Source organism: Rhinopithecus bieti, unplaced genomic scaffold, assembly GCF_001698545.2.
Source record: "Rhinopithecus bieti isolate Rb0 unplaced genomic scaffold, ASM169854v2 scaffold_55715, whole genome shotgun sequence".
In the NCBI taxonomy this organism is placed as follows: domain Eukaryota; kingdom Metazoa; phylum Chordata; class Mammalia; order Primates; family Cercopithecidae; genus Rhinopithecus; species Rhinopithecus bieti.
The window spans coordinates 209,564-218,835 of NW_016822769.1; the positions used below are offsets into that span (position 1 = coordinate 209,564).

At 49.9% G+C, this 9,272-nt stretch overlaps 1 protein-coding gene across 2 annotated transcripts; it reads right to left on the reverse strand.

The window, feature by feature from the left end:
• ELL3 (elongation factor for RNA polymerase II 3) lies at positions 1 to 5,348 on the reverse strand. 2 transcript variants are annotated; one of them, XM_017861034.1, is made up of 11 exons: positions 4,163 to 5,348; positions 3,902 to 3,937; positions 3,435 to 3,547; positions 3,121 to 3,322; positions 2,928 to 3,013; positions 2,709 to 2,760; positions 1,966 to 2,146; positions 1,846 to 1,888; positions 1,551 to 1,722; positions 712 to 756; positions 1 to 630 (listed from the first exon to the last, which is right to left on the reverse strand). In XM_017861034.1, exons 1-11 carry the CDS (start codon positions 4,292 to 4,294, stop codon positions 520 to 522), a joined length of 1,173 nt encoding a protein of 390 aa, XP_017716523.1. In that variant the 5' UTR covers positions 4,295 to 5,348; the 3' UTR covers positions 1 to 519. The 2 variants fall into 2 exon arrangements, with proteins under 2 accessions (XP_017716523.1, XP_017716522.1); XM_017861033.1 differs by having other exon boundaries at positions 2,709 to 2,784.
• Between the last annotated feature and the right edge of the window lie 3,924 nt (positions 5,349 to 9,272).

Consider the following 9,272-nt stretch of genomic DNA (forward strand, 5'->3'; position numbering starts at 1 on the left):
TACAAAGGACATAGAAGCAGTCAGTTTTAATTTTTTAGCCATGTTGGTAAAAAAGTTCATTTTCAGTATGTGGGTACCACCCAGGCCCTTTCCCATTATATCTAGGTATGCTACAAGTTATTTTAGCTCTTACCAAAAGTTATTATTACTGTTTCCTTAGGCAGGCTACCAGACTAAATTCACTTAGTTTGGTTTGTCTAGTGTCCTCATTATCTTATCCTGAAGATGATGTCATTTCTCAGGACTTGAAAATGACTTGGCTGAACTAAAGGTGAAACAGCCAAGACTCTCACTTTTCCTAAACTCCTAGGCATAGCTATGGAGTCTTTGCACAGTGCCCACACCCCAAAAATTAACAATGAAAACCAAACCTCAGGAAGCTAGAGCAACTCTCTACTTGCCACCATGGACTCCAGTGGTCAGCATAAGAAAAGCAGATAGTTGCATTCTATTTAGTTTACAGCTGCTTTGTTCCTTCGTGTTTCACTAAGCAGAGGCTCAAGAACTCCCTTGATAACTTCAGCTGCCCCTGTTCTTTTCCTCAAACTCCAGGATGAGACCTTTAATGTGGGACAATTTCTGGTGAAGGTACTCACAGCGACGCTTTTCTTCTCTGTAACCTGGGTACCGCTGCAGAGAAAAAGCATCCATGTCAAAAGTAAAAATTCTAATTTCTACCTTGCTTGCTTCCATTCCCCGACCTTGTCTTACCTTCCTGAACTTTTTATATTCCTGGACTATCTTGTCTTCCAGCACCTGAAACAGAAAATACTAGCACTGAGTTCAACATTAAGAAATAAAGAGAGGGGTGGCCCAGGCACGGTGGCTCACACCTGTAATCCCAGCACTTTGGGTGGCCAAGGTGGGCAGATCATGAGGTCAGGAGATAGAGACCATCCTGGCTAAGACAGTGAAACCCGTCTCTACTAAAAAATACAAAAAAATTAGCCGGGCGTGGTGGCAGGCGCCTGTAGTCCCAGCTACTCGGGAGGCTGAGGCAGGAGAATGGCGTGAACCCAGGAGGTGTAGCTTGCAGTGAGCCAAGATCGTGCCACTGCACTCCAGCCTGGGCGAAGTGACTCCACCTCAAAAAGAAAAAAGAGGGGCCAGGTGCAGTGGCTGACACCTGTAATCCCAGCACTTTGGGAGGCTGAGGTGGGTGGATCACTTGAGGTCAGGAGTTCAAGACCAGCCTGGCCAACATGGTGAAACCCTGTCTCCAACAAAACAAAAATTAGCTGGGCATGGTGGCACCTACCTATAATCCCAGCTATTCGGAAAGCTGAGGCATGAGAATTGCTTTAGCCTAAGAGGTGGAGGTTGCAGTGAGCCAAGATTGTGCCTGAGAGACAGAGCTAGACTGTTGCAAAAAAGAGAAGTAACTTCCCTTCTCATTCTACTGAGTGATACAATGATACAGACTAATTTTTCCCTTCAAACAGGTTTCCTTGTCACTTTGCTTAGTCACTTTATGAACACAGGCATATGGGTGGTTAGCAGGGGGTTAATGGCCAGTAGAGTTGGAAAGCCAGGCTGGGTCCTGTCCTTACCTTGTATTCCGGAGTTCCTCGCTGAACTCTTTTAATCTCTGCTCCCAGCTCTATGAACCTTTGGCTTGCAGTCCCAACACGGGCATGCAGGATGCGGTATTCAGCATAATCTGTCTCAAAGTCCTGCTCATAGGCATGTTGCTGTTCTGCACTGCGGATGGCCCTGTATTGCCTGCCAAGAGCAGAGAGCTGTCACCTTCAATTTCATTGCCCCTGAAAAGCCCTCAGCTTCCAGGAAGTGTATCTTAATATATGCACAAGGCTTCATGAAATTGGAAAAAGCAAGGGAACTCACAGGAGGTAGTCTGGTACATCTTCTGGGCTTGGGGATTCAGAATCTAGGAAGGAATCAAGAAAACACAAGTGATTATAAGTCTTTTCCACTGGCATTTTTACCCTCCTCTCATTAACTCACCTTGAACTGAGGAACTGCGTTCTAATCTGGGGTCCATGTCCTCATCTTTATCTTCTTGCTCCCAATCTTCTTCCTCTTGTAAATCCTGATTGGTCAGGCCTTGTAGGGGGCTTGGCGCTAAAGGCAGAGTTCTGAACCTCTTTTCTTCTAGTTCTACAGTGGCCACAGGCACTGAACGTTTCTGTTGAGGAAAATATCTGTGTAACCTAAACAGCCAAGAACTTCCTAAATATGTTCTTTTCTCAAGAATTCCTCCTAGGCTGGGCACAGTGACTCATACCTGTAATCCCAACCGTTTCAGAGGCTGAGGTGGGGGAATCGCTTGAACACAAGATTTCAAGACTAGTCTGGGTAACATAGTGAGACCCTATCTATCTCTGCAAAAAAATCAGAAAATGAGCCTGGTGTGGTGGCACACACCACCTGAGGAGGGAGAATCACTTGAGCCCAGGAGTTCAAGGCTGTGGTGAGCTGTGATCATACCACAACACTCTAGCCTGAGTGACAGAGTGAGACTAAGAAGAAGAAGAAAAAAGGATAACCTGAACCCAGGAGTCTCCAGCCTGGGGAACAGAGAGACGTTGTCTCTAAAAAAATTCCTCCTATATAATGAGCTTCCAATTTCTAAGTTTTCGCTTGACTAAAAGTGCTCTTCAAAATAGTCTTTGCCACTGTTTCATTATATCAATGTTACAAAAAAAAAAAAAAGAAAAGAAAGAAAAGCCCTTGCCATTATAACTTACCTTGTCCAGACGTTTCCGGCTGGCAGAGGAAGGCAGCGCCTGAACAGGTTCTCTGTTTGGAAGATGGGTCTGGTTTCTAGGATATTTTCAGGGAATGGGACAGATGAAGACCAGGGTAGGAGGTGGAACTGGATCTTTTATTACAACATTTAAGAGTGGAGATTAGAAAGGAAGACAATGCCAAAGCTTCCCATGTTAGTCCCACCCCATCCCAAGTACCTCACTTCCCACTGTGCCATGTGCTCCCTTGAGGATCCTGGGAGTGACTGTCCTTGGTTGCTTGCCAGTGGATCTGACACTGACACCTGGTGGGGAAAGTAGCAGGAGCACTTGGTTCCCTGGAGTACTGGGATACCTTGGACTTCAGGCTTTGCCCCACCTTATCACAACTCCCTGCAGTTTCTGGCCTCACCTCCTCTAGTGCTATCTGTGGCTGTGATACTACATCTGCTTCAGAATAGTTTCCTGTGTTCTGCCAACTCTCAGGATGTCTGGCATCTTCAGGCAGGTTGTGTCCCTGAACTGATAATGGGGCTGGGATAGAATCCATGGCTGCCCAAATAATGAGGCGCTCTCTGAGTGAGCCTAGGCAGTGGAGGCGGTTAGACCCAGACCTGGAAAGGGATGGTGGAAAAAAATAGGGGGGTGAGCTCTTAAGCACCTCTCCACATTTCCCTCCCCCACTTTCCACAAACCCTTTCTTGCCTGCTACCTGTTCCCCCTTACCTGACGAAGCGTTGGCACACAAGGTCCAAGCTACCACCAGCTCCCTCCTGGCAACACTGGGACACTATGAAGGAGAAGAGGCAGGACCAGCCAGGGCCTGGGAGCCTCAGATACTGGAGGTGGAAGGAGACGGTAAGCCCCATGAAGTCAGCCCCTCCCCCTCCTGACGCCGCCACTCCTCCGGGAGCCAGCCTAAGTAAGACTAAGACGGGCCCCACAGGGCTCGTTAGCACACCAGGTGCAGCTGGGCCTGAGTTCCCCAGGAGGCTGAAACAGCACAGTCCCCTCAACCACAGCCCCCTGGGACAACCCCAGCAGCCTCCTCGCCCCACTTGGAGTTCAGTTCTCGGAAATACCTCAGACCGTGACCACTCGCAGCCTCCGGCCCCGACCACACCTTCCACCTCCAGCCCACGTTTATGCTCCCTCGCCCTCACCTCGCTCACACACCCTGAGCTCGCACTTACCCCTCGGTGGCCTTGGAAAGCAATCACCGGCCGTACCTGCGGGGAGAGCGAAGATGTGACCATTGAGCGCAGGTGAAGCGGTATCCCCAGGATCTGGGGTCCGGAGCCCGGGATCACCTGCCTAGCGGGCTTCACTTGGAGAGGTGGGGAGGCCAGAGCTTGCGGATGCCGCTCCCTCTCCCCTGCACCTTCTCCAGGGTCGCCGGCTGAGGCCCAAGGTTCCCAGGGGCAGGGACTAGAGAAGAAGGGAGCCGGCCGTACCTGTTGCCGCTGACACTCTTGCAGCGCCCGCAGCACAGCGTCGTTGAGCCTGAGCAGTAAGAGGCTGGTCCGGGCAGCTGGCGTGAAACAGAGCCGGCGCTGTCCACTCAGAGGCTCCTGGAGCGCCTCCATGGCGAAGAGTTCGAGTGCAAGCAGCACGGGGGCCACAGGCGAGGGCCACCACCGCCACCTCCTCTGTGCAAGGTTTGGCTGGCACACCCGGTAACCCACGTCTGCCCCACCCTCCGCCCGGAACCCGCCCCTGGCCCCACCTCCGACCAGCACCACCCTGAGGTTTCCCAGCCGCGTGGGCGGCGCTTCGCTTTCCGGGGCCAACCCCCCGGACCTCGGCGCTCTCTTCTAGGATCTGCGTGAGTCGCTTTGAGCTATCGGAAGAGCTATCCGCAGTTCTTGGGAGAAAGAGTCCGCGACCAGCGTCTGACCTCTCACTCAGAGTCCCCAGTCCTGCCTCAGTTTCCCCAGCGACCCTGAATTTGGAGTTGCTGTCTCTAAGTGAAAGCTGAAACTGCAACCCTTTGAGGGTTTCAGCTGCAGAGGGGCGGGAGAAAGGGCCTGATTGGTAGGCGGGCTCAGCGGTTCACGCCCAGTTAGCCCCGAGCCTCGGAGACCAGAGGATGGCTGACCCGAAGGGGCACCCGAGACAGCGCTTGGGCTTTTTCCCGCCCGCGGTTCCACCGCGGATCTGAAACCGGTTTCTAACAGACTGGAGAGGTAATCGGGCCCTGCGGTTGTGGTGGCAGCAGCGAAAGTTGGCTGTCACCGACTGGAGCGCTCCCCATTGGTGGGCAGGGATACGGGCGCGGGTAGTGGCAGGAAAGTTGCAGGGCAGAGAGCCAGAACCCAGTCGTAGGTCTCATCTCGTGGCCTAAACATACGTCAGAGTGGTGAGACCGCTCCCTGAGGAGGGCCAGGAGCTGCCATAAAGTCGCCAGGCATTCCAGAGGGCCAGATCCTGGTGCAGTGAGACCGCAGGACCAACCTCTGGCCAGCCCTTGGGGTTTCCACTTGTTCCTGTTTGATTATGTTTCCCAAGAGCCTTAATGTTGTCCTGTTTCCTAACCAGGATCCCTCTGTTAAATCCCTGGATCTGCACAATCCCAGGGAAACTTAATGTCCTCCACCACAAATAAAATTACCTATACATTTGTCAAAACTCATCAAAAAAAAACACATAATTTTTTTTTTTTTTTGAGACGGAGTCGCGCTCTGTCGCCCAGGCTGGAGTGCAGTGGCGCGATCTCGGCTCACTGCAAGTTTCGCCTCCCGGGTTCACGCCATTCTCCTGCCTCAGCCTCCCGAGTAGCTGGGACCACGGGTACCCGCCACCACGCCCCACGCCCGGCTAATTTTTTGCATTTTTAGTAGAAACGGGGTTTCACCGTGTTAGCCAGGATGGTCTCGATCTCCTGACCTCGTGATCCGCCCGCCTCGGCCTCCCAAAGTGCTGGGATTAGAGGCGTGAGTCACCGTACCCGGCCAATACACATAAAATTTGTATGTAAATTGTACTTCAATAAAGTTGATCTTCAAAATCTGTACTATCTCTGTTTCTCTGCGACAATATCCTAATTTGATAAACACTTGTGGTAATGGATAAAGCTGGTCTCTTAGCTGGGCATAGCAATGCATGCCTGTAGTCCCAGCTACTCAGGAGGCTGAAGCAGGAGGATCGCTTGAATCCACGAGGTTCAGGCTGCAACAAGCCATGTTTTGTCACTGCACTTCAACCTGAGCGACAGAGAGAGACCCTGTCTCAAAAAGAGAGAAAAAAAAAAAGGCCGGGCACGCTAGCTCGTGCCTGTAATCCCAGCACTTTGGGAAGCTGAGGCGGGTGGATCACCTGAGGTCAGGAGTTTGAGACCAGCCTGGCCAACATGGTGAAACCCCGTCTGTACTAAAAATACAAAATTAACCGGGTGTGGCGGCACACGCTTGTAGTTCCAGCTACTTGGGAGGCTGAGACAGGAGAATCACTTGAACCCAGGAAGGCAGAAGCTGCAGTGAGCCAAGATCATGTCTCTGCACTCCAGCCTGAGCGAGACAGAGCAAGACTCCATCTCAAAAAAAAAAAAAAAAAAAAAAAAAAAAAGAGGCTGAGTGCAGTGGCTCATGCCTGTAATTCCAGCAGTTTGGGAGGCCGAGGCAGATGGATCACCTGAGCTCAGGAGTTCGAGACCTCCCAGGGCAACATGGTGAAACCCCGTTTCTACTCAAACTACAAAAAAAATAACCAGGTATGGTGGCACACACCTGTAGTCCTAGCTACTTGGGAGGCTGAGGCAGGAGAATTGCTTGAGCCCCAGAGGTGAATGTTGCAGTGAGCCGAGATCACGCCACTCCATTCCAACTTAGGCTGGAGAGATACTCTATCTAAAAAAAAAAAAAAAGAAACCTGAGTTTTGCTCAATATGGGGACAGAGAAATAGGAGTCATGGTAGGGGAAATAGATTCAAGAAAAATTTTTAGGATGGAAGAAATAGCACGTTCTAAGTTGATGGAAATAATTTTTAGAACATCTCCAAAATTTTGATGGTGTAGGAGATTTACTGCAGTAATGCCCTTGAATAGGTTTGAGGTCATGAGATCTATTCAGGATTGGCTTTAGGTAGGAGTGTGGGCAGTTCATTTATGGTAACAGGCCACAAGCAGAGAAGGCGGGTGCAAGTGTAGAGGTTGGGTAGGTGTGGTGGGAGTCTGAAAATTTTTTTCTGATTGCTTCCATTTTTCTCAGTGAAGTAGGAAGCAACTGAGAGAGAGGATGAGGGAGGAGTGATTGGGGTTGAGGTGTGAAAATAGTGTCAAACAGTTGCCTGTGTGAGTGAATAAGTTAGAAATGTGTCAAACACTAAGGACTGATGATAAATCTGAGGCTTAGAGAAGCAGAGATTCTAAACCTGGACCTACAGATCATAGAATTCAGGGAATTTGTGAACTTGGAAGGGAAAAAATTACTATTTATTTTTGAGGCAGGTGTCCCTCTGTTGCCCAGGCTGGAGTACAGGGGCACAATCATAGTTCACTGCATCCTTGAACTCCTGGGCTTAAGCAGTCCACCCGCCTCAGCCTCCTTCACAGCTCTAACTACCGGAGTGTGCCACCATACCTAGCAAATTTTTAAAATTTTTTGTAGAGACAGGATCTTGCCATGTTGCCCAGGCTGGTCTCAAACTCCTGGCCTCAAGTGATCCTCCTACCTCAGCCTCCCAAAGTGCTGAGATTACATGCATGAGTCACCATGCCCAACCAAAATTACATCTGTATTTTCACTAACCTTTAACAGAAATTTAGCATCTCCTTTAATTATGAATGTACCAGCAACAAATCACTGGTACTGGCAGTAACTGCAATGTTCTTTTTTTTTTCTTTCTTTTTTTTTTTTGAGACGGAGTCTCGCTCTGTCGCCCAGGCTGGAGTGCAGTGGCCGGATCTCAGCTCACTGCAAGCTCCGCCTCCCGGGTTTACGCCATTCTCCTGCCTCAGCCTCCCGAGTAGCTGGGACTACAAGCGCCCGCCACCTCGCCCGGCTAGTTTTTTTTGTATTTTTTAGTAGAGACGGGGTTTCACCGTGTTAGCCAGGATGGTCTCGACCTCCTGACCTTGTGATCCGCCCGTCTCGGCCTCCCAAAGTGCTGGGATTACAGGCTTGAGCCACCGCGCCCGGCCGCAATGTTCTTACTAATAGAAATAATAGATATTTTCATTTTATATTACAAGTGTTGAAGATACATCTAAATATTGTTTGCATTCAGCACACTTTGTAATTATAATTGCTATTAGACTTACTGTTAGATCTTTAATGCATTGATAAAAATCAGTTACTACACCATAAACATTTTAATATTTTGATAATTATATGTGAATATGATTGTTTTCCTTTATGAACCCATGTGTTTTTTGCAAATTAAAAAAAAGTTTATTTATTTTCTTTTTTTGGAGACGGAGTTTGGCTCTTGTCAACCAGGTTGGAGTGCAATGGCACAATCTCAGCTCACTGCAACCTCCAAATCCCTACTTCAAGGGATTCTCCTGCCTCAGCCTCCCAAGTAGCTGGGACTACAGGCACGCGCCACCACACCCAGCTAATTTTTGTATTTTTAGTAGAGATGGGGTTTCACCGTGTTGGCCAGGATGGTCTCAATCTCCTGACCTTGTGATCCGCCCACCTTGGCCTCCCAAAGTGCTGGGATTAAAGGTGTGAGCCACTGTAGCTGGTGATCTTAACTGTTTTTTTTTTTTTTTGAGACGGAGTCTTGCTCTGTCACCCAGGCTGGAATGCAGTAGAGCAATCTCAGCTCACTGCAGGCTCCGCCTCCTGGGTTCACGACATTCTCCTGCCTCAGCCTCTCAAGTAGCTGGGACTACAAGCGCCTGTCACCACGCCCGGCTAATGTTTTGTATTTTTTTTTTTAGTAGAGACAGGGTTTCACCGTGTTAGCCAGGATGGTCTTGATCTCCTGATCTCGTAATCCACCCACCTTGGCCTCCCAAAGTGCTGGGATTACAGGGGTGAGCCACCGCACTCGGCGATCTTAACTGTTTTTAAGTGTATGGTTCAGTAGTGTTAAGTACATTCATATCGCCCTGCAGCCAATCTCCAAAGCTCTTCATCTTGGAAAACTGAAACTCTATACCCATTTAACAATTCCCCATTTCCCCCTCCTCCCAGCTCCTAGCAACAACCACCCTTCTGCTTTCTGTTTCTGTGAATTTGACTACTGTAGATACCTCATACAGTAGTTTACCCTTATCTTCAGGGAAATTCCAAGGCCCTCAGTGGATGCCTGAAACTGCAGATAATACTAAACCCGAGGCCGGGCGCAGTGGCTCACGCCTGTAATCCCAGCACTGTGGGAGGCCGAGACGGGCGGATCACAAGGTCAGGAGATCGAGACCATCCTGGCTAACACGGTGAAACCCCGTCTCTACTAAAAATGCAAAAAATTAGCCGGGCGTGGCGGCGAGCGCTTGTAGTCCCAGCTGCTTGGGAGGCTGAGGCAGGAGAATGGCGGGAACCCGGGAGGCGGAGCTTGCAGTGAGCCGGGATCGCGCCACTGCACTCCAGCCTGGGCCACAGAGCGAGACTCCCTCT

Coding starts and splice junctions, on each gene's coding strand:
- ELL3 (XM_017861033.1), bottom strand. CDS start 4,294: ATGGAGGCGCTCCAGGAGCCTCTGAGTGGACAGCGCCGGCTCTGTTTC. Junction 1,889..1,965: donor ACGCAGTTCCTCAGTTCAAG/GTGAGTTAATGA, acceptor ATTCCTTCCTAG/ATTCTGAATCCCCAAGCCCA. Junction 631..711: donor AATATAAAAAGTTCAGGAAG/GTAAGACAAGGT, acceptor TTTTCTCTGCAG/CGGTACCCAGGTTACAGAGA.